The sequence below is a fragment of the Musa acuminata genome, chromosome BXJ3-4 (genome assembly GCF_036884655.1).
Source record: "Musa acuminata AAA Group cultivar baxijiao chromosome BXJ3-4, Cavendish_Baxijiao_AAA, whole genome shotgun sequence".
Lineage (NCBI taxonomy): Eukaryota > Viridiplantae > Streptophyta > Magnoliopsida > Zingiberales > Musaceae > Musa > Musa acuminata.
In genome coordinates, this window is record NC_088352.1 from 43,579,385 (window position 1) to 43,603,536 (window position 24,152).

Consider the following 24,152-nt stretch of genomic DNA (forward strand, 5'->3'; position numbering starts at 1 on the left):
TGATTATACCAATGGATAATTCTATCGTAACTCTATGTTAGTATGTTATAATTTCTCCCACTGAAGTAGGAGTCCTCGGTCAGCATAGGCTCATTAATTTCATTTAACTCAAATCATTGATCAAAATATTCAAGTTATGATTAATAATAATATATTTATTATATTTTTTTTTATAAATTAATCTTAATTTTACTATTTTTGATATGAGATTAATCAGTATATTATAAAAAATTTTCTATTCAAACTTCTCACCTTATTCTAAAAAATTTACATACTTTTTTTTGATAGAAAATTAAGGGTGAGTGAAGATTAAGCTTTTTTTGGATGATTAATTATTGTGTAACCAAACCAAGATCAAATCCTGAGCTATTCTGGCAAAAAAGAGTTTCACAATTTACACAAAGCATTTGGCTTTAGTCAAAATGTCGACAAACAAAATTTAAAGAACAACAGCAAAAAAAAATAAATTGTACTTGTAAAAAGGTGATAGAAAACCTTATTTCCACGTATGACAAGTTCATGTCTACGTAGGGATTTTAATGATTGGGAAGAAGTATTTGGAGTCATGAGATTAGGTGACTTCTTTGTGATCCCCAACCTTCTTTCGAGAATGTCATGTAATGCCTACCTTCTCCAATCCTCTTGTTCCAACATTCGATCCCTATTTGCTCTAAACCTCTTTCAAGATTAATGATTATTTATACTCGATGTTTCCGATTATAACGATAATAATATCAATTTTGCTTTAGGTATTTTTAAAATTAAATTATTAATTATGTCAACTCAAGATTTTTGCATGGATGTTAATAAAAGAATACACGTAAAGAATTTTAAAACATGGAGCAATACTACATTAATGCCATAATAATAGGTTACATTTTTTTTATAAGGCTTTATCGATTATCCTAATCTATATTTTAGCTGATGATAATTTTGTTAGAGCATTGCAAATTTTTGGATCAAATTCTATTTTCTTCATTTATTATTTGAGAAAAAATAATTTTTTTTTAAAAAAATATATAAATAAAAATTTAAACTTAACTAAATATATGCCAAATTCTATTTTCATCACTCATCATTTCATAAAAATAATTTGACTAGAAACTATAAATAAAAATTTAAATATTCTGAACTTAATTAAATATATAATTTTTTTACATATTGTTGGTGTAAACAACTTTAAGCCGTGGTCTCGGGGCCGATCGGCTCGGTTCAGGTCCGGATGACGGAGGATCTCTCAGGGGGGTTCCTCGGGACTACGACGGTTGCCGACTTGGGTCGGTTCGGTCGTGGAAGTAGGTCGTTGTTTCCTTCTGGAGGGGGCTCTTAGCCAATGCGTTCGGAGAGGGTCGTCTCGTCTTCGTCCCTGCACATTGGTTAAGTTATTGAATGGTCACAGTGGGTTTTTCATCTATGTTGGTGTCCTCCCCTCTCCCCCTCCCAGGCACCCAGAGCGCAAAGGTATTTATAGGGGAGTTTAGTGTCACCTGACATACCTGTTTGCCAGGGGAAGGATCGTACCTTCTGATAACGTCTGACATGGCTGTTGACGTGGCGTGAGGGATCGAGCCTGAGCAATCGTTAATGGGCCTCGGTTGGCGTTGCGGCCCGTGTGGGCCCAGCATTGCCAACTCAACGAAAACGTGGGGCGTCAACTGATGTCACACAGGTCTTATCGTAATTATCATCCTCATCACATATCTCAATGATAATAAAAGATTCATACAATTGATTCTAAATGGTTAAGATTTATTGTTTTATTATTGTTATTATTATATTATCAAAAAACAGTTTCAAACTTTACCGATAATAAATAAATAAATAAATCTGTAGATTTTAATTTTGAGTTTGTATTTAATTTGATTGACGTGAAACTACGATGATGCCGCGGATGGGCGCTACTCTTTGCTTTGGTCGGACCTTACACGCGCCCGTGTCTTAACAACACAGCCGAGACTACAGAGGCCCCCCTCCAAGCGAGCATCGACCCGAGAGTACACGAGATGAACTTTAGGGTTCCTCCGAGATGGCCTCTTCCGCTCCGTCACCACCGCTTCCTCCTTCACGGCCTTCCCCTCCCTCGCCGGTTCCACCCAACCCGTATCCTCAGAAACTTCATCGCGGTTCGTTCGTCTTCCTTCAGCGCCGGAAGCTCTACTACCGGCGGCGGCGGACGTGAAGGTTATCCCTCGCAATCTACGATATGTTATTGGCTTCTTCGTTTTGTCCACTGGGGTGTCTTCCCTCTTTCTATGACATCAAGTACGGACGCAATACCGTTCAGCAATCTGATCCACTGCCTAACAATGATAAGGAGAAGCGGATATTTTGTTGCAAGTGTAAATAGCAAGAATTTGTTTCTGTTGTGACGAATCTTAGTCGTTTCTTGGACTTTTTCATCACATAGCGAAGAATCTTCTTTCTATTGATCATCAAGAACCGTCCTCTCCAAAGGGGGAAAAGCACTAGCATCGTTGTAGTCTTAGGAACTATCGCTGTGGAGTGAGAATCGAGCTGTTAAGCTATTATGATAGTTTCCCGTCTTCTGGAAACTCAAGCAGAGCTGTAAATATGTTACAATTATAAATTATTTGATGATGGAGTCAATATCTTGTTTTATTTCCTCTCTCTTCAGTGACACATTCTATAATCCTTTAGACTATCTAACCCTAAAGGCAACTTAAGTAGTTGCGTAGGTGCCAATGTTCTTAAAGGAACTCATCCTAGGTATCAGAAGGCCAATTATAATTTTATTTTACTACTTTTGGAGCTAAACATTGTGAAATTTTGTTAAGTTGATTGGGAATTAAAGTTGTCAGTGCGCATTGTACAATAAAAACATCATGAAAGACACTTTCTAGCATTGCAGTTTTCAAAAGTTTATTGGTGCCCAGCACTTACATCTTCTTTATTTATCTTCAGTGTAGAGTCTCTTTATTTAAATTTCCAAAAGTTTAATATGTTGAACAAGGAACTGAATTTGAGCATATTAATCCATTGACAAGTTAATATCTAGATATTTTCTTAGAGTTCAATGTGGAGTCAATCTCGTTTTATGTAAAATATTTCTTCTTTGTTACATAGTCATTTTATTTGTCATGCATGTCTCATATTCCAATTTTCAATTGTCAACTCTTGTAGGCAACTTTCTTCTATTACCTGGTGCAACAATGGCAACCATTCTTATGCTTGGTTTTCTCCATGCTAGGCGCATGTATGATGACAAGAAGGCATGTGTTGCTTTTGTTATTTGTATTCACATGCTCATTGTGCATCAATTGAGCAGTGTCTATAGGCTTATTATATGGTTGGAAACACAGTAACTTATGATTTTAAGTTTTGCATTCTCATTGAAGATGATTTACTGAACTAGAGTTTGTTGATTTTCCTCCAAAATTTGTTACATCATTTCCATGTCATGTCCAAATTTGTTAATTCTTTGACTAAGGTTGCACTTGGACAGAAATTAGTTATTAATTAACTAACAAAGTACTAATTTAATGTTATCGTATCAACGGTTGTTGTCCACAGTAAGTAGCATCAATAACATGGTTTTTAAAATTAGACCAGGCCAGCTGATTGGATTGGAAAACCGAGGACTAGATGTCTTTCCAGTCCAGTTACATAGATTGGATGTGTAGGAATTCTAGATTAAACTGGCTGATCCAGCTAGGTCTTTGATGATCTGTAACCACCAGCTAGGATTTTGATTATCTGTGAGAACTGGCCAAGTCAAATTGAACAGTTTCAAATTTGTCGTTAAATGTTAATCACAAATGACTTGAATGAGCTCAATATTAAATCTCTTCCACTATCGTTGAGGGCATTTTAGTTTGTTCAACAACAAGATTTAGAAAATAAAAAATTATCGTTGATGCTTTCCCTTAATCAAGCGCCACTTGCAGTTTTAGTGGTTAAGCTGAATCAGTACCAGTCGGCCTCCCAATGTGGATGTCATTACATTACCTTGTAGCATGGTTATCACTAGCTAACCATCATCAGCCGTAGCTCCACATACACCCACCCACTTTTTGATGATTTTACTGTAGCTTTGTTATATCACCATTTAGGAATTTTCTTCTGTAAAATACTTGACCTGTTCATATCTTCATAACCATGTGGATCATATTTATTGCATGTGTTTCCACCTAAACTTGTGCTTTGTTTGGTAACTATGTATATTTAACTATCTTGAAATGGTAAAGAATAGGTCGAGGACTTGAAAGTGAAAGGTATGGAACAAGAATTCTCACCTGATGCAAAGGTATTGCTGACATAAGCACTGTGCCATTTACTTGAATTCTGGTTAACATTTCTGCTACTTGAGCTTTGAGTTGCTTTTTATGGTGTCTATACAGGCTGCATTCTTGAGGTTCGTGCCCTTGCGTTCGGTCTCACGCCTGTGGGGATACTTGATGAGTGTGGTTCGTATCGAATTGCTTTTATAGCATTCCTATTTCCTAGATATGTTTTTGATACTGCAGGTTTTGTTATGCATTTAATCCATTTTTTTTAATTAGTTTAGTTATCATGTTATGGACCTTTTGTTTCAGCTAAACCATTGTTACTGTTGTGAATTTAACTACATCTTTCTTCATATAATTGTATTATTACTTCTTCCATTATGTTTCATACAGTGATAGTTGAAGCGTAAACACAGACTTTTAAGGGAAGGCAGACAATGTAGCTTTCATTTTTATAGAAAAGATATTTTGTGTGCTTTTCTGATCTTTGCTTATCCACAATCTCTATGCTTCCTCAGATTTACATATTTGAAAGTAAAACAAAATTGAGTTTATCTGTATGCTTGCTCTGTTGTATATCATTTGTTAATCTGATGTACAATATCTTAACTAAAAGTAACTCGGTATGGTTCTGCAATTCACTTTTTTGTTTGCCTCTACCATGATTGAATTTTCTCTTTGAAAAAAAAAAAATCAAATATTCACCTTTGTCTATAATAGTTGTTCTCTTTTTCTTTTCTTTATAAAGTTTAACTAATTAGTATATGACTGTTGGAAGATGATTGACATATAATATTGGTGTTTTGGCTTTGTCTATTGAGTGGATCATCTATTTGTAACTTTCTTATGCTTGAGCTTCCTGTTAGTAACTCATAGTCAGTTGCTGTAAATGACAGTTTAGTGCTTTTACTTTTCATTTCTATGGGCTGATTCCTATTGGGAGAAGGGGAAATGTTGACTAAAATCTGTTCTAGTTCATGCTACCAATTGCTATGATTTCATGGTTACTTTTAATATGAACTAATCTTTCCTTCATATTCTTTTTTAATATCAGCTCATGTAAACTCATTTTTTTTCTTTTTGTATGTACTTTTCTTTGGTCCTCTGTGCAAAAGATTATTTTGGTTATCCTTTTTAGTTTTTATGTAATTACCTTAAAAATCTTTTAGGACATTCCAGTACCGCTTCGGCCTTTTATCTACAAGGCTTGGTCTCGGGCATTCCATTCAGGTATAACTTATTTTCTCTTCTTTGGTCGTGTTGGCTGTGGTGTTTTTCTCAAGGATAGTGTGATAAACTCGGGCATCATTTTTCTTACTGATAAACAGAATTTGCTAATTGTTAGTTGGAACAATTCCTTACTCATAAACAGTATCTAGGGACTGGTTAGGATTTGATTTGTCATACAAGAGACATTAAAAAAGAACAGAAGAAGCATTTAATTTTCACTTATTTGATGTAGATTCAAATTACACTTGGTTGAGTATATTGTATGCCTTTAAACTTGTGCAGCAATTATGTTACCTTTCCTCTTAACTTAATATATATTTAACAGAATGATCCTTGATGCCCATCAACTTTTGAATTAAGGGTTCTTCATCATATTGATAAGTTTGGGACTTAGGATATGAGTGAGTTGCAAGATTTAACAAAAAAGGGCAACCAAAGTAAGCAAGACCATTTTCTATTTAGAGAATTCACTAAAAGTTGCACTGCTTAAAACTGATATTAACTTTTATATTGATGTAATTGGTTGCATGTTCAATGCCAATTGATTTTTTAAATAAAAAATAAGGAAAACTGTTATTATATTTTAGATTTGGATGAAGTGGCTCTGCCTCTGGAAAACTATGCTTCTCTTCAGGAATTTTTTGCTCGCTCACTCAAAGAAGGGTCAAGACCTGTTGATTTAGATCAAAAATCTCTGGTAACTGGTAACTAGCTATTGTTTCTAGGCATTATAATTTTGTTATTAATAATGTTTCTGTCTTGCTTGATATCTTTTTAATGTGATTTTATTTGATTGTACTTATAGGTCAGTCCTGTAGATGGTAAGATTTTGCGTCTTGGAGAACTGAAAGGATCCAATGCTATGATTGAACAAGTCAAAGGTTTCTCATATTCTGCTTCATCACTTCTTGGAGCAAATTCATCCCTTCATGAGGCAGCCAATGAGGATAGAAACAACCAATATCCTGAGCAGAGTTTAACTGAAGATTCAAGCAGGAAATCATGGTGGCATATATCATTTGCTTCACCAAAAGTGCGGAATCCTGCGACATGGTACTTTCTTTAGATGTAGATAGCAATCTTTAAATCTAGCAAGCTTTTCTTTGTTTGGAACATCAAGCGATATTACTCTTTCATAATGACAACTATGCATACCCTGCTTCACAAAGATTCCATAATCCATCAGGAAACTGAAAGGTTTACTTAAAAAGTCAAACCGCTCCCAGAATAGCTACCGAAATTGGCTAGAAAATTCATTGTTGACTAAATGATATAAATTTCAATGTCAGCTTTGCAAAAAGTTAACAGAAGTGATAAAATATGAAAATTAGATTGCTGATCCTCATCAGCGTTTGGTGTTGTCGTAGTGGTCTCATGAAGCAGGACTCAGGTCAGGATTTTATTTTAACTAGGATCTTGGTGTGCCTTCTTCTGTGAGCTGCCTTTAGTTCTTTCAGAATAATTCATGCTTTTATAAAATCATTGACTTCCATTCACACGTTGGGTTGAAGATACACGAACACTAATTTTTACCCACCCATAAGGCAAGGGAGCACAATGAGTCCTGATGGGCCTTTTAATCCAGAGGTTCCATGGAGGTGCCAACTCATTATAAATCATCACCAAAATTAACAAATGAGTAAATAACTACTAACCATTAACCCAAAAACAAATATCATCAGAACCAGATGTAAGATTAAAATGAGTCCAGATCATATTCTATACTTAGCAACTGAAGCAACATTTTAAGAATAAATTATTAATGCTTTCCCTGTTCAGTGGACAAAGAGGATGAGAGTTTGGGAAACCAACCCATACCAATAAGAAATGACAAACGGCATTTTATCCAAGAATTCATTTCCAGATAAAATAAATGTTGGGGACATGAACATAAAATGTCTCAGCCATCCTGGCAATTATGAGGATGTGAGCCAAGCAAACAATCATATGCACCAAGTGGAGAATGGACAATCATTAGGAGCTCAGCACCAATTATCCCTAACAGGTTCACCATAAAGAGCCACGCTAGATGTTATCAGCAGTGAGAAGTTAATATGATCATTAGCATTGTGCACATTACAACAACAACAATTCATTCCTTTGCAGGTAATCAGTGAGGAACTCTATATTGACCATACTAGGTTCTATCTTCTCATGTCTATTTCTTTAGGTGCCTTAAGAAAGTATACACATTCTTTTTGCCGCCATTTCTTTACTTGTTTCCAGTATAGCATTGTCTCTGTGTTTTTCTTACATTACTAAGTGGAAGCAGTAGATAAATAATACATAATAAGTTAATATTGGAGTTTTCCATTGACAGATCTAATAGAGCAACTCTGTTAATTAATTATGAGTCTCAAATTGGTTACACTGTATTGACTTTATCCTTTGGGAATTTAGTCAGGTTATCTCCATTTTTTACTTCTAAGCGGATTTACAGAAGAACTTTAGTGTCAGATTATGTTGGCCAAAGAGCATAGAGAACTTAGATTAACTAGAGGCATGCCATCTCGTCTTTCTACCAACCAAAGAGCATAGAGAACTTCAATTAACTAGGAACAAGCCATCTCCTCTTTTTACCAACCAAGATGACTTTATTAACAGTATCGACTTTGATCTAGTTAAGCTTTAATCAGATGACTATCGGAAAATGGTTAAGTCAAAAAAATACTTCCTTCGACTCCAGAATGGAGTCTCACAGTGTAAGGACCTCACTTGTACATGCTACATAGTATGGTGCTAATCTCCTTTTGAATTGCATTATATATAAAAGTAACACATAAGATTTGACTTAGAAGTATTTATCCTTGTTCCCTTTTAATGTTGGCTTTTTAACCATTACTTTTTTTTTGGTGGAACTGATATGATTATGTTTCATTACCATAGATCTCAGCATTTCCTTCGAAAGTTCCTTTGTGAACATTGTGACAATATCATAGAGTTAACAGATGCCTTGTTTTTCCATCTTTATATAATTCCAATAAACTTTCAAGAACATCGATGAGGGGTTGGGCTATGGCTATTTATAGCCACTTATAATGCTTATCTGGGGAGGGTCGATGTAGGCAACCTTGCATCTATATTAAGAGAGGCTATTTTAAGACTCAAATCATTCATGCATACTCTTAGTAAGGCTTGCTTATTATTTATATTTATCATATTGAAGTTGTTTCATCTTGGCAGCCCAAAGAAAGGCATCTTTTACTGTGTGATATATTTAAAGCCCGGAGACTATCATCGAATCCACTCGCCTGTAGATTGGCAGGTTCTTTTACGCCGTCATTTTGCAGGTACCTTGTATTTCTTTTGTGATTGTTTTAGTATTCTTTTCATGTTTGTATATTTGGATCTGTTTTGTGCTCTCCTTTGTTAAGCAAGGAGGAGATAACAATGTCTTTGTAAGTCTGAAATCTGAATGACCTGTAGAAATTAGTTCGTACAAGGATGAGAGTCAAAATATAAATGAAAGAAACTTTGTGTCGGTTCATTGGAAAAAATATCAGATTATCAGGTTCATGTTTGCTTGGTAACTCAAAAGTCCTAAACATTCAGTTGATATGACAGATTGCATTCCCAAACTTGCTTTTGTACCTAGGATTGTCACAACACTCATACACTTGGATCACAGGATTGGATCAGAGAATCATAGGATCCTGCAATGGAGGAAATTAGAAGTGAGGGGGCACAAAGGGGTCCGGCTAGGGACTGGTACAGGTGGCTGGTACAATGTGGCAGTTCTTGGTGATGACAGCATGAAAGAGACAGAGAAAATAAGTTGAAGTTGGTATTATGAACAAATGGAAAATTTAGGAATCAGAAAAGGGGTAAGAAATATACAGCAAGTGGCCTAGCACCTCAATATGATATATTTTTCCATAAAAAATCGTCGTGGTAAAGTCTGATTTTCTAGGTACCAAGTCCCTTGTTAAATACTCCAAGACCACTAATTTTATTTTACGTTGTGTTCTTTGTGTAGTTAAAAGACTGAGTTATCAATGCCTTCCATAGGGTCAGCTCACCTCCATGACCACAAATTAACTTAGAGTTAGTTAATTTCTAGTGACAGGATACATTAATGAGTTCTTGAAGTTACCTTAATTGATAAAATACACTGAGTAAGGGCTGTATGTTGTAGTCTTATCCTAATCCATGTTGACCCAAAGGACTCAATTGCCTCATTTTTTTAATTAACCAATTATGTTTCACCTTATCAAATAAGGTTCATCTTGAGTGTACTTCTAATCTGCTTTATCATGTTTAAATGATAAAATTTCTAAAACCACCATCCTTCATAGTATGGCTGGTATTGAGTAGGCCTTGATGACGTTCTGGTCACTCAACATGTTGTTAGATCAAGATGACATACTGATGAGTCTAATAGTCACCCTAATCTTTACTAGGCCCTCGATTTTGTTGAATTTTTTGGCTGACGTAGGGTCCTTGCTCGACTTTTGCATCATAATATGATGGAGGTGGAGTAGTGCTTGGGTCCACCAGGTCCTAATAAAGGTTTCTATCACTGGGGGGCCTTGGTTGAGCCTATCTTCTTGTGTCCACTCGGTTGGACCTGGAATTCATAGTGTAATAGGTCAAGCTATAATCTCATCTCAAGCCTTACCCATTACTGATTCTACTCTCGGATGTCTCTCGGATAACTATTGGATTCGATTGGCTGTATTCTTGTATCAAATATTTCTGCCATTGGTTACATAGATATACTTACCTTGGCAATATGTGAATGTTATTTATTTGACAGAAGGTTATATAAGCCTGTGTTGGTTACAAAAACATTAGGAACTTCACTAGTTCTTTATGGAGTCACCAATGGCAACAGGAAAAGATTGTTTGTATTAGCTATTGGGTGCTAAAAAATTACTCTTCTTTGAGTTATTTTCAATCCAAGACCTGTTATTCTTTGATTTACAACTGCTTAGTACTTATGGTTGGTCAGTTATTTTCTGAAATTATTAAATAATTAGACAATTTTGCTAATTTACAGAGCTTTCAGTGCACCTAGTTTATTATGAATTCTACTTGTTAGTAAGTTGAAGGTTTTTGCAGGTCGTCTCTACCCTACAAATGAACGTGCTGCACGCACAATCAGAAACTTATATATTGAGAATGAAAGGGTAATTCTGATTTCTTTTTCGTTGTATAAGTTTAAGGAACCTAAACATCTAAACATATAATACATTCTGTTCAGAGTATATCCTAATATACACTAGTTTATGTCGAGGAGGTATCTAACTTTCAGTGAGGAAATGGCGTTATTTGTTTTTTATTTCACTTTTTGATATTTTATGTTATTTTATCATGTTCATCTTATTCCTGAACTAATTAAATTGTTTTGTTTTGCTACAATATTTCGAATTAACTCTATGATAGCCAATCAGGGAGATAATGATGGCTTGGACAACTATACAAAATGGCTTTATGATTACTTTCTAGCATTTGGTGATTTAAGGAAGGCTTAAATATGAAAACCATATATGAGATGCTTATGAATCATGGATATAGATATACAATACAAGTACACAATATCACTAAGTTACAATATAAATAAATAGGATATAATATCACATGAAGACTACAATTTTAAAAAAATTATTTTGGCATTAGTTCATATGTGTGCCTTGCATATCTATGAAATGAATTTAAACTAATTCTATGGATGTATGTGCCACTAGCGATGGATAAGATCCCTCATATCTGTCTATGAAATGGTTCCAACAACCTCTAAGTTTATAAATCAACTCAAAGACTCCAAACCGCAAAGTTTAACTAACAGAGGCCTTTCCCAAAATGAGAAAATTTTCAACCTTGTCTACTAGAAGCTAGCTTTAAAGATATGCCAAACTACAGGCTTCATATATACTTTTGCAAACTGCCGGCTGTGATATGACTTCAATTAGAAAATCATGGAGCACATATTCCTCATTCAAAATACAGCAATATTATGTGTTAGATAGTCCATCTTTACCAAAATGAAATAGAAACTTCCTTTTAAAGTTGAATGGAAGATGCATGTCATGCTTATTGTTGGAAGCAACGTATGCAATTTCGAATGGTACCGCCTGGTACGGGTGGTACGTACCGGTCCAATGCCATATTGGTACGCGGACCGCCCGTATCGGGCGGAACGTTTAAAAGCACCCCATATCGGACGTTACAGGGTAATATCGAGCAGTAACGGTCGAAATTTCAACCGTTACCGCCCGGCACAACTCGGTAACGGTTGGAGCCCTTTCTCATAGTATTTAAACCCTTCTTCTCCCTAAATTACATTGATTTTGCATTGATTTACATTAAATTTGCTAAACTTATGCTATTACTATATTTATTTCTAACTTAAAAACCCTATCCTAACTTTTTTTTATTTTCAGGTATTTTCGAAAGGTTTTACACCTAAATTAGGTGTACCGCTCGGTACGCCCTAGCATATCGCTCGGTACGCCCTAGCGTACCGCTCGGTACATGGTACAATACTGTACCGAGTCAACCTCGAAACACCGGTACGGTACGGTATTGCGTACCTTGGTTGGAAGTGACTCAATACAAAGAAACCTTAAGATGTAAAACTCAAATTTCATTGTTGGAACCTCCTCAATACTTATAAACCTTAAGTTGTAGAACTCTATTTTCATAATTTTGTAGTGTCTCAATATATCCAGGTTCAATGTCTCTCTCTTATTTGTTATTCACGAGTTTCAGAGTTTTTGATTTTTGCAGCTTATCAGATTGTTACAGTATCAATACACCAAGAAGTATTCTGGCCTGTACCAAACTTAAATCTTTTGGGTATGCAAAAGGCACTAAGCTACTTTAGTTCTGAAAGTGAGTTACTAACAGAAATGGTGGACATCATCATAGTGATCACCACTGGCCACTTTTGTTGTTAGATTGTTGGCCTTCCTCAAGAAGTCTTGCTTTAAATGTTTTGTCACTTAACTCTGTGAATCAGACTCTATGCACTTGTACATGAATCAGTTTATGTTGTTTGTTTCTTTTACGAGAAAGCTAGATGACTAAAGTATAGTCTTGTGGGCATACTTGGTGACAGAAAGATGCATTTATGATCTCAGATTCATGTTTTTGTGTGTCACATGCTGCATCAATTATCTTGATATTTGGTTATGTTGCAAAGCCTTAGCTTTCTGCTGATGATAGTACATACTTTGACTGAAACTACCAGTTGAGGAAGAATTCTCATTCTTGTCATTAATATTTTGATGTGGCTGTTGCCCAAATTCAAGCAGCCTGTTTCTGTTAGTGCAGATCTACAACTTTAGTCTTGGATATGTTCTCAAAGTAAATTGCGAATATGATTCCTCAATTGCCTGCATTGCCCTTTGTCTTACATGAATTTCATATTTTCTCTTTAAACAAGTAGAATAACCGTTCTCTGATTTTGTCAAAACAACTAACATTTAAGCTTGATTTTCTCTTTAGGTTGTTCTTGAAGGTCAATGGAAGGAAGGCTTTCTAGCTGTTGCTGCCATAGGTGCTACAAATGTTGGATCTGTCAAAGTATGTGATTGATTATTCTTTTATTGTAACAATCACCGGTACCTATATTTGTGTTTATTAAGCATGGTTGATTATCTTCTTATGAGATGCTTAACATAGTTGACTAGTCTTCAGTGATAAGGTCTTATTGGTATGAATAAGCAGGATTGAGGTAGTTTCTTGCACCAGACAAACAGTTTCTCTCTTTTACCTGCCATATAAAATCTCTGGTCATTGAGGTATCCCATCTTTAATCATTTTTATCAAGGAAGGGTTGGATCTCAATGGCCGAGTGTTCCATCCTTTTATATAGAATCATCCTAGCGGCATAAATCTCATAGTTACAACTGCTATCACATTACTTCAGTAATGGTACACTGGTTATCAGTATCAACATTCATTGGTCATTCAAAGTTACAATTTTGATTTGCACTTTGAGTCACATCAAGGACCTCAGATCACATCCCATGTGCAACACGATCATTATGGTGGTAGTAGGCATATTTTGAGGTATGACATTGAATTTTTATTAAATGTGTCACGTTTAGGACTTTTCAATATTTTTAAACATGTTCTCTTCATATCTGATTTCTAATATTTGTTTATAACATATTTCAATTCATTATTCATCCAGTCCCAAAACCCATGAGAAAACCCTAATCTGGCCTATCTGATACTAAGGCTCTCGTATACCAGTATCAAACCAATCCTCTCAAGGATCAACACCTTTATCAGACTGAACCTTTGAACTTTTTTTTGCCAATAATATATGATTGTTTGCTGCAAGCTCAGGATCCGCAAAATCATCCCCTCAACCCTAATTATCATCCCAGGTGAGTGTCTTAGTTGTCCACCTATCCAACTCCATCTGTGCTTTTCTGTTGCAACTTTAGGACTTTGAAGGCATCCAACTGTCCTGAAAGCCCATTTCTTTCCCCATTGAGCTTTAAGGTGCCTTTCTAGTTTTCACATTACTGTTCTTACATAAGTTGTCATCCTTATGATAATGGTAATTAGAAATTTAAGCATACATATTTCATATGCTTCCAAATAATCCATTATTAGTCAAGACATGATACCAGCCCCATTTTGACTTATTGAGATTTGAACCTTGCATAGCATTCGCGTGGCTTCCTGCCATGATTTTTTATGCCTAAACTTGCAATATATAGATTCCATAATTTTCCAAAAATGTGCTTTTGACACTATCTGTATGCCCTAGTGTTAATGTTATGTACCCATGTTGTGATTATTGTACACTGATGCGCAAATGATTACCCACACAATGTTATGGATGTGCATTAGTACATCTACGATCTATGTAGTCCTATCTGTTTGTATGCAAAGCTATATTCCCATTCAAACTAAATTGTGATACTTTTAAAAATTTGATTCTAAGGGGCTTGGTCAAAGGTTTCTTTTCAGCGATAACTAGTGAAATTAAGAGTCCAGATTGTAAATTCTTAATTACATCACCTGTTGGCCGAACTAGAAGTAGTTGGGTTCGTTTCTAGGTCCATTAACTCATTAGTAAAAGAAGTGTCATCTTGTCAGGGTTGGAATGTTTGTTATTATACAATCAATTTTTGTTGTGGACCGCTGTTAAGATTGATCGGTATCTCGATGCAGCTACTTGAATTAGCAAATCCTAACATATGAATTTATTATGTTGTTAATCAGATTTAAACAATTTCTGACTTGTGAGGCTTAAACTATTTCATCCACTATTTAGTTATCATAAGACTTTGTGCTTATGATGCCTATTTTGTGATTGCTTAAGATGCATAATTTACACATTGACGGCTTCTTTATACTCTACCCTCGTGTGAATATATTTCTACAGATCATCAAGCAAATTCAGACATTGTGGTTAATCAATCATATGCCCTTTTGTTTTCGAACATTAACTACTGCATCATTTCTAATTTCTCAAATTATTCAATAAATTTGTCCCTTCTGAACATTGACTTCTATTTATTTATTTTCTTACTATGGTGGGAAACTATTTTACAGCTCTTAATCGAACCAGAGCTGAAGACGAACCGGCCATTGAAAAAGTTGTTGCCATCAGGTACCCCAGATGAGCGAGTATATGAACCTGAAGGTGTTGGTCTGATGATCAAGAAAGGGGAAGAGGTTGACTTTTAGCACTCTTGACCACCCTTAATTTGTAACCTTTTGTGATTCTTTTCTTGTTCCCACTATTCTGCAGGTGGCCGCATTCAACATGGGTTCAACAGTGGTACTTGTTTTCCAAGCTCCAATATCAGAATCGCCAGAAAAGATCAAAGCTGGTCCAGAGTTCAAATTTTGTGTCAGAAATGGGGACAGGATCAGGGTTGGAGAAGTCATTGGGAGGTGGGGGGATCCTTAGTGCTGGTGTCAAAATGTATCAGTTCAGCGGCCTTTCACCTCTTATTGCATTAATTTTATGGTGTGATTGATGCTTATGTTACACTTCGTACTCAAAAATCTGATGACAATCCTCTTTACTATACTCATGGCTGGAAGTTTATGTCAAGTAAACTCCTGTGCTTTTTTACTTCTGGAGTCAATTTTGTATGACATATGTAGAATATGGAAAGTTGTGATATGAAATGATTCCTCTTGTGCCCTAATTAGTATGCATGGCTTGGTTAGGGTGTTGATCTTCTCGGAGTTGTGGAGATCTCACCACTCGTGGGACCAATCTATGTTTTTTTAAGTTTTTCTCTAAGTATTTTTATCTTTAATTAAAACTTAATGTTGACAAGGGTAAAAATGATAAAATGACGCTCCACCACGTCAGTCACGCTAGGATGACACACTGTCCGAGGAAGTGGGCATTAATGTCGACTTGATGTGCGCCAACATCACTTGCTCCCAGACAACCACTTCATCGTCTGACCCCGCACACTCGCCCGAGGTAGAGGAGGACGATGATCGAGGCTCGCCCATACCCTACGGTAGTTCGGTTCTTCACGCAACCCCAATGGCAATGTCAGACGCCATCAGAGGTACGGTCCTACTCCTGTAGACAGGCACATCAGGTAACACCAAACTTACCTATAAATACCCCAGAGTTTTAAATGAATAAGAGGAAAAAAGAGGAGAAAGAAGAGGAAAAAGAGACAGACAGACACAAAACACACACAGAGGCATTTCCTCATCCAAAACCCCTTCCACATCGCTGACTTGATTGTCGGAGGAGTCAGGCTGAGCTCCCGGCCCGACCTGTGTGCAGGTGCGAGAACGGGGTCGCCTCTTCCCGATGCTGCGGCGAAGCTTGCCCCTCGACGCGACGTCCCGATCGGACCACCGTGATCGACCGCCGAGAGACCTCGAGGGACGCCACGCGAGATCCTCGACATTCGGACCCCCAAATCGAGCCACGTCGGCCCCGAGGCCACGACTAAAAAAAGTTGTTTCCCACAACAAATGTGTCTTTTCTTTGGTTTTTATCCACGTCCAAACCTCAACTTAGCGTCAATAAAGAAAAAGGGGGGAAAATATACGAAGGAGTTTAAACTGCAGGTAACGATCTCTTCCTCGCAAATCACGTCCCTTCGTCCGTAATATAACTCCTCAGGCCACCGCGACATCCAACTCGTTAACTTCTCCTTCCCTCCCTCGTTCTTAAACCGCTCGCAGTAATAAGACATTTCGTCGGCTACTTCGACTTCAAACTCTTCGGTGAGCAAAATGACTTCCACAGACCGAAACCAACTCCGAGAGTGGCTGTCTGCCGCATCTCTCCGTTCCTATATTGCCGAGTTCATCTCCACCTTCTTCTTCGTCTTCTCCGCCGTCGGCTCCGCCATCTCTGCCCGTTGGTCCCTTTTCCCAAATGCTGCATAGGATCCTTGAATGCATGAACATAATTACCAAATCTGATGCGTGCACGGCTTGTAGGGATGTTAACGCCGGATGTCACGTCGGACGCGTCGTCGCTGGTCGCGACGGCGCTCGCGCAGGGCTTCGCGCTGTTCGCTGCGGTCTACATCGCCGCCGACATCTCGGGGGGCCACGTAAACCCCGCCGTCACCTTCGGCCTCGCCGTCGCGGGGCACATCGGCGTCCCGACTGCCATCTTTTATTGGATCTCCCAGTTGGGTGGCTCCACCCTCGCTTGCCTCCTCCTCCGCGTCGCCTCGGCCGGACAGGTCGCCTAAAAGTTAAAGAAGATGAAGGACTTCACTGGGAAATTACTGACCGCGTCTTGATGCAGGCGATTCCGACGACGGGGATAGGGACGGAGATGACGGGCTTCGGCGGGGCGGTGGTGGAGAGCGCGATCACGTTCATTCTGGTGTACACGGTCTACGTGGCTGCGGACCCCGGGGGCGGCGGCGGAGACGGAAAGAGGAAGAGGAAAATGAGGCGAGAGGTGGCGGGGCCCCTCGCGGTAGGGCTGACGGCAGGGGCGTGCGTCCTGGCGGCCGCCTCCCTCACGGGGGGATCCATGAACCCGGCGAGGTCCTTCGGGCCGGCCGTCGTCAGCGGCAACTTCAAGAACCACGCGGTCTACTGGATCGGCCCCCTCATCGGCGCAGCCCTGGCGGCGCTGGTCCACCAATACCTGGTGTTCCCTTCCGCCTCCTCCGACGCCTATCCCAACTCCGCGGTGTAGAAGAGACTTCGGTTGCTTTATGTCTCTATATACTCACTCATCTTTGCCTTTGTTCTTATACATTCCGTTCCTCTAATAATAAAGTAGCGTAGCGTCGATAAGGATAGATTAATATTATATATCTACAAAGTTGTGTAGTCTCTCTGTACGTATGTGCACTAATGAATACAGGTGATCGAGAGAAACATATGTCACAGGGTCTATTTATGTCATTCACAGATTGCGTGTCGTGTTATCGATACGTTGTCATTGTCGTAAGACCTTTCGGTCTCTATTGTTATACTCTTCCTCTATTTGATATCTCTATCCTTTCTTCCTATCAACATCAACATCTATTAGTTATAAGTATCATACTTCATTTAATGTACGATTCCTTCACAGAGCACGTCACAAATTGAAGTGTCGCATATTTGTATTTTACATCTTCGACTAAGTTTGAACGTATTTATATTTCTAATATGTGAAACAAAGAGAGTGATGAATATACAGATGTGAAATGTTTTTGGTAACAATGATGAAACCCATCATCATCATCCGCAACATGGAACTTCGAAGCCGGCACCCATGGCTTTCTCACAGCTCCGCAGCCAGCGATCGACGCTACACGGCAATCGAAACTGTGGGCATGGAGCAGATGGCCATGGCCGCGGACGAAAACAAAGCGCGAGGCGTGGCCACGGACTGTGATACGGCGTCGGTGTGAAGCTTCATACGAGCTTCCTTGCGTCAGAGCTCGTATGCATGTCGCCCTGCAAGTATCCGATGAAGGGGGACCATCACCATTCCCTTTTGTTACTCCCAATCTTCCAAGTTCGCAGCAATGACTGCGGTTGGTGAAAACGCCAAGGCTTAATAGTCTCATGCATTCACGGATTCGATGGTGAAAGTAACTTATCTTCTCCGGTAAACATGGATAACCGTGTGGTCACCTCGGTAAGTCTCGCTTATATAGACTGCGCAGTTTACACTGCTAGTGCAGGAAACGTGAAAGATAGCGAGCTTGCTGGTTCTTCCGGTTTCACTTCCTTCCTTTGTTCTTTTCGGATTTTTTTGGCTTCCTAACCGATATTTTTGATGATTTATGATTGTAGTGAACGAGTTATCGAGAAATGACACCGCAATAAATGACTCGAGCTTTGGGAGTAGACGGACTGAGATTTGTATTAGTTGAAAGATAGGTGGCGTAAATTGTGATAAAGATGATGTTGGATTACGAGTGGGGGAATCCGGCGGCGGTGACACCAGCCATGCTGCTATTCGGAGAGGAGAACGGCGGCGATGACCTCGTGCGGCAACAGGCGACAGTGTTCGACCACTTTGCAGGACATGGCATCGGCAGCGGTGGAAGCACCGACTTCTTCCCCCAGGCGCAGCCGCTGATGGCTGCAGCGTTCTTCCCGGCACCGACGCCCGCATCTTCGACCTGGCACCAGAGAAATGGAATGGAATTTCCACCACTGCCGGCGAGGATCGGGCTCAACCTCGGAGTGCGCACCTATTTCTCATCAACATCACCCGCCGATGGGGGCGGAGTGGTGGCTGGAAGAGTCTGCCGCCGGCGGACCCGCATAGCTCGGTGCCAGGCCGAGGGATGCAGTATGGAACTCACCCATGCGAAGCATTACCACCGCCGCCATAAGGTGTGTGAGTTCCACTCCAAGGCTTCCGTCGTCATCGTTGCAGGCCTTTCTCAGCGCTTCTGCCAGCAATGCAGCAGGTTTATCATCCGTCCTGGCTACTCACCACCCACTCCATCGATCTGATCTCGAAGTTTTCTGAAACGTTTGTGCATGTACGTGTAGGTTTCATGTGCTGACTGAGTTCGACCAGGGAAAACGAAGCTGCCGAAAGCGGTTAGCCGATCACAATCGTCGCCGGAGAAAGTCTCAGGAGCTGGCGACGAACACCGTAACCCCGATCCAGAACAGCGACAGTAGCATTACACCCATCGATACCGCAGTGGGCAACGACTTGACCGAGGGCGACACGATCTTGTTCACCACAAGTAGCCGCAACACGACAGCTCCAACAGCATTCACCAGGTGTAAACCAGAGAACGAATCACCGGTGACGCACATGTCGCCGCCTCGCGCACCATCGATGATGTTGCCACTCTCGACAACACGCATGGCAAAGGAGATGGCGCTGGGGATCGGCTGCAGCAGCGTTAGAGCTGGAGCGTCGTCCACGGCGGAAAATTCACCGCCGGGTGCGCCGTTCCTGGTGCAACTAGGCGAGTTCGGAGTCCACCACCGGAGTTTTACCGCTTAGGACGAGGAGGCCGTGAGCAGCATTAACCGATAGAAACAAGCAGCAGTAGGAGCGCCGCTACTATCTTGTGCTTTCGTTGGTTTCTACGATGTCTTAAGGTCCCTTTTGCTTCTAATAAAAGAAAGGAATTAAGAGGAGTTGATTCATTATAGATGCACGAGATATATTTGCTGATTGGCGTCGTTCCCATTTCTCGGGGACGAGGAACAGAAGAACAGGTAAAGAATGGTAAGACAGTGGCCAGAGGCTGGACGTCTAGAGAGAATAATTGCAGAGAGCAGTGACAGACTCAAAGAACTTGCATTGTTCCCTCGGATTGTCGCAGATGATACTGATCTTTTCACAAGGATTAATTTGCTGGTTGACTTAGTACAGCCTGATCATTAAGAACTATATATATAAGCAGTTTTCTTTATACAGAACAATAACACCACGGCCAAATAAATCATCGATGTTGCAGTGCTGTAGCGCATAGAGGAAAAAGATGCTGCTGCATACAGATGAGAGCTGAAGTCTGATGGGATTCTCTGTCATTTAGGACAGCATCAAAAGCATGCCCCAGCTTTCATCACTTGGATTTCGTTTCTTACACAAGTTTCAGTAAGCTAAGCACTCCTCCAGCATCCCATTACAGAATTATCAGTCAGGCCCACAGGGAATAATGGCATTCAGCAGTAGCTATCCTTGATGTCACGGATCACTGAGCTTCGTTCTCTTCCTGCTTCTCCCATCTTCCAATGATTTCAAGCGAGCTGGGCATAAAATAGAAGCATCCTCTTCTAATCGACCTGTGTTTCATATAAGCGAGCTCCATGATCCTATCACATAAAAGCTTTGCTTACTCTGCTGCAACTTCCTTGGCTGTCCCTTTCGCCAACTGCCCTTGGGATATACTTGGTTTATCTGCAATAGAGACATGACTATCTCTCAGCTTCCACCTTGCAATGGCAGGCCAATCTCTCCCTCTCTCTCTCTCTCTCTCTCTCTCACACACACACACACACACATAGTTCATCTATAGCACGGACGGGAATCTTTCAGATGACATAGAAAGCAGTGAACGAAGAGAAAATGACACAGTTCCCAAGCCATAATGGATAAACTAGATTAATTGTTTGATTAAGTTAGATTCCAACCATGATAAGCAACCTAATCATCCTCGATAACCCTCATGACTAAATCAAATAATAAAGAGACTAAAATTAAATGCCAATCTCTTGAAAGCGTTGTGGCCAATCTACATGGGCCTATCCCATGATCGACCAATATCCACATACATGCTCAGAACATTCACTAAGCATTGAATCCAGGGAGCTTCGAAGTAGTCGCGTGACTCGATGAATTGACTTTTCTCAGTCGACATCGAGGGACAGTAAAAGATGAACACAAAGGTAAGTGAGTTGCCCAACCACTCATCTGTGGTGTGGATCTCGCACTGTGTCAACGTACAACAAGATTGGTATACTTGCACGCCAACCTTTTAACTGCCCGGTCTCTCCCACCCATCACCATGCAATCATTTTGGTGAACCCCACTTGCGGAGTGCCGGGCCCCACTGCATCCATTTTGGTGAACTACGAGCCCGCAGCCTTATCTAAGCCCTTCACGAGCAGGAACCCATTGACGATGGTCTCTGTGAGAGCCGTCTGCATCATCGAGCGTACATGTGGCTTTCTCTCCATGAATGGCCACTGATTCAAACGCTACCAAGGAAGTAGTCATCTGGTTCTGGTCTTATATCTAGCTATTACAAGGAACCGAGTGGTCCAGGAGTACCAAAGATCCGCTCAAGGAGGAGGAGGAGGCCGAGGCAGGTCCAAGTCCCGCACACCCTTAACCACATGACTCTTCCGAGAGAGAAGTCCTATTCAAACGACCTGCTCGGGTGGAGGTTCCCTCCTACTACGGCGGCAAAGGCTAAGCCTCAGCACGCATTTGTGCGACACAAATAAGCTGGTGGCTGTAGTAATTGCTTGGAATTCCTTCCAGGAAAATGACTTAATAATTAATGATATGCTTGACCCATGCGAAAAAGAGAGGACCTTTTTACTTCATACCTCTGGTCCATCAAAGGCAAGGAAAGGATATGCAAAACTTATTGATGTAATATTCCTTCTTCCTCCAAGCTAGGAACTATAAATGTTGTAATCCTGCAAGCAAGCTACATCAACTACTTGCACCAGAGGGTGTCTTGGTGAGAGACCAGAATAGTGGAACAAGCAAAGGCAGGAGGCTCAAAAGTTCCAGTTGGTCACCAACCGCTGAACCATATAGAAGATTGTGTGGAATTGCATAGATGATGAAGTCAGCACCCTCCCTGTTTCCTACTCCAAAACCTGAACCAACTAACTAATGCAACCAACACCTGTTGGTCCCCATAAACCATTTGAGACATCCAACGATAATAACCATAAAGCTAGCTTCTCTCCCCCCCTCTTCAAACCAATCCCCGACTCCCTCTCCCCATGCCCTCTCTCCCTCCTCATCTCCTTCTCCCTCTGCTCCTCTTCTCCTTTCCCCTGTCGACCTCCCCTCGACCCCTCCCCGATAAGCTCCAATATGAGAAGCACCAGACGGCGTTCCAACCCGTCCACGCTAACGACACGTGGCGATCCTTCCACCGCCTCCTCGACCTCGAACGCGGGAGCCACGTCGACGGCTTATCCGTTCTGAAGCGGTACTTCACCCGGTTCGGGTACCTCGCCGAGCCTGACCCGGCGGAACACGCCGAGTCGTTCGACGGCAGGCTCGAGTCCGCCGTCGTCCGCTACCAGACCAACCTCGGCCTCCCGGTCACCGGCAAGCTCGACGCCGCCACCCTCGCCCAGATCATGACCCCGCGATGCGGCGTCCCCGACTCGAACGTGACCCGATCGAACCACACCGGCCCTATTGCGCGGTTCACCTTCTTCTCCGGCCGGCCGAGATGGGCAGGGTCGAAACCGTTAACTCTGACGTACGCCATATCGCCGGCACACACCATCGACTACGTCCGCCGTTCAGACGTCGCGGCGGCGATCCGGAGAGCCTTCGCCCGCTGGGCGAAGGTGATCCCGGTGAGGTTCGTGGAGGTGGCCGACTACGAGGCGGCGGTCGTCAAGGTCGGGTTCTACGGCGGCGACCACGGCGACGGGGAGCCCTTCGACGGGGTGCTGGGGATCTTGGCGCACGCGTTCTCGCCGGAGAGCGGAAGGCTGCACCTGGACGCGGCGGAGCGGTGGGCGGTGGACTTCGGGGATGACGAGTCGGAGTCGGCGGTCGACCTGGAGTCGGTGGCGACGCATGAGATAGGGCACGTGCTGGGCCTCGGCCACTCGGCGGTGAAGGAGGCGGTGATGTACCCGAGCCTGAGCCCGCGGACGAAGAAGGTGGAGCTGAGGGTGGATGACGTGGAGGGGGCGCAGGCGCTCTACGGCTCCAACCCGAACTTCCGGTTCAGCCAACTCGTCGAGTCGGAGACGTCGTCATCGGCTTATCGAAACAGCATCGGCGGCGGCGGTGATGCGATTGCTTGGAGAATTTGGATAGGAATTCTCATCATGTTGATTGTATAGATAAAACCTGTCATAGTTGTATTACTATTTGATGGTGTTGACTTTTTTTTCCTTGTCTGGAAGAACGTAGTCTTGATTTAAATTGTTTAGGTTAGGATTCATTCATTGAAGTCTATATGTTGGAATAGGTGGGAAGCATAAGAGCTTCCTACGTGGTGTGAGTTCCTCAGAAAGTATAGTAATCAAATTGATCACTGTTTTGACTCTTATGTTGGAAGCTTATCATTTGACATTCAAATAAAGCATATTAACCCCTGCTGGCCATCACACCTCTTTTTCAAGTGGGAAATTATAGGATTACAAATGCCAATGACCAAACCGAGACATAAATGCATCGCCTTGTTTCCAAGGACTCTTCTTTTGTCCACCTAATTTAAGATAAGAGGTGACGACTTCCGGTTTGACTCGAGCGATCAAGAAGCAAGAAACCCGTTCTTCTAATGCACAGACAAATCACGCGAATTTCACGTGACGAGGCCGTCGACGTCGATGTGAGCCCAATGCGTGGCTGACGCTTATGGTTCATCTTTGGGGCTCTATTGATCTCGATTGGGTTCCTCCAAGTGGGAAACGTCGGCATCATTTTTGGATATCGCTAGCCAAATCATGCTAGAATAACACGGTTGGCTTAACTTGGGGTCAACCAATAATTCCGATCTCGAATCGATTCTAAAGCTAAAAGGTTCCGCCATTACCGCGAGCAACCATGCTCAAATAGCATGTTTAGACAAGGAAAAC

The 24,152-nt window shown here is 41.0% G+C and overlaps 4 protein-coding genes across 4 annotated transcripts; all 4 read left to right on the forward strand.

Moving 5' to 3' along the window:
- Positions 1 to 1,892: 1,892 nt before the first annotated feature.
- Positions 1,893 to 15,598, forward strand: LOC135636994 (phosphatidylserine decarboxylase proenzyme 1, mitochondrial-like). Its single transcript, XM_065149280.1, has 12 exons — positions 1,893 to 2,181; positions 3,142 to 3,230; positions 4,211 to 4,264; positions 4,359 to 4,424; positions 5,414 to 5,474; positions 6,062 to 6,171; positions 6,280 to 6,527; positions 8,658 to 8,764; positions 10,536 to 10,603; positions 12,924 to 13,001; positions 14,994 to 15,116; positions 15,193 to 15,598. The coding sequence occupies exons 1-12, from the start codon at positions 2,004 to 2,006 to the stop codon at positions 15,352 to 15,354; spliced, it is 1,344 nt and encodes a 447-aa protein (XP_065005352.1). The 5' UTR covers positions 1,893 to 2,003; the 3' UTR covers positions 15,355 to 15,598.
- A 922-nt stretch (positions 15,599 to 16,520) lies between these two features.
- LOC135635338 (probable aquaporin TIP5-1) lies at positions 16,521 to 17,630 on the forward strand. Its single transcript, XM_065146351.1, has 3 exons — positions 16,521 to 16,788; positions 16,872 to 17,122; positions 17,188 to 17,630. The coding sequence occupies exons 1-3, from the start codon at positions 16,662 to 16,664 to the stop codon at positions 17,587 to 17,589; spliced, it is 780 nt and encodes a 259-aa protein (XP_065002423.1). The 5' UTR covers positions 16,521 to 16,661; the 3' UTR covers positions 17,590 to 17,630.
- A 1,032-nt stretch (positions 17,631 to 18,662) lies between these two features.
- On the forward strand, positions 18,663 to 19,987 carry LOC135635433 (squamosa promoter-binding-like protein 8). The gene is made up of 2 exons (XM_065146482.1): positions 18,663 to 19,306; positions 19,392 to 19,987. Exons 1-2 carry the CDS (start codon positions 18,789 to 18,791, stop codon positions 19,858 to 19,860), a joined length of 987 nt encoding a protein of 328 aa, XP_065002554.1. The 5' UTR covers positions 18,663 to 18,788; the 3' UTR covers positions 19,861 to 19,987.
- A 2,075-nt stretch (positions 19,988 to 22,062) lies between these two features.
- Positions 22,063 to 23,623, forward strand: LOC103982809 (metalloendoproteinase 1-MMP). Its single transcript, XM_009399842.3, has one exon. It carries the CDS (start codon positions 22,326 to 22,328, stop codon positions 23,412 to 23,414), a length of 1,089 nt encoding a protein of 362 aa, XP_009398117.2. The 5' UTR covers positions 22,063 to 22,325; the 3' UTR covers positions 23,415 to 23,623.
- Positions 23,624 to 24,152: the final 529 nt, after the last annotated feature.

Coding starts and splice junctions, on each gene's coding strand:
- LOC135636994 (XM_065149280.1), top strand. CDS start 2,004: ATGAACTTTAGGGTTCCTCCGAGATGGCCTCTTCCGCTCCGTCACCAC. Junction 4,265..4,358: donor AATTCTCACCTGATGCAAAG/GTATTGCTGACA, acceptor GTGTCTATACAG/GCTGCATTCTTGAGGTTCGT. Junction 4,425..5,413: donor GGGGATACTTGATGAGTGTG/GTTCGTATCGAA, acceptor AAAATCTTTTAG/GACATTCCAGTACCGCTTCG.
- LOC103982809 (XM_009399842.3), top strand. CDS start 22,326: ATGCCCTCTCTCCCTCCTCATCTCCTTCTCCCTCTGCTCCTCTTCTCC.
- LOC135635433 (XM_065146482.1), top strand. CDS start 18,789: ATGATGTTGGATTACGAGTGGGGGAATCCGGCGGCGGTGACACCAGCC. Junction 19,307..19,391: donor TTCTGCCAGCAATGCAGCAG/GTTTATCATCCG, acceptor ATGTACGTGTAG/GTTTCATGTGCTGACTGAGT.
- LOC135635338 (XM_065146351.1), top strand. CDS start 16,662: ATGACTTCCACAGACCGAAACCAACTCCGAGAGTGGCTGTCTGCCGCA. Junction 16,789..16,871: donor CGGCTCCGCCATCTCTGCCC/GTTGGTCCCTTT, acceptor CACGGCTTGTAG/GGATGTTAACGCCGGATGTC. Junction 17,123..17,187: donor GCGTCGCCTCGGCCGGACAG/GTCGCCTAAAAG, acceptor GTCTTGATGCAG/GCGATTCCGACGACGGGGAT.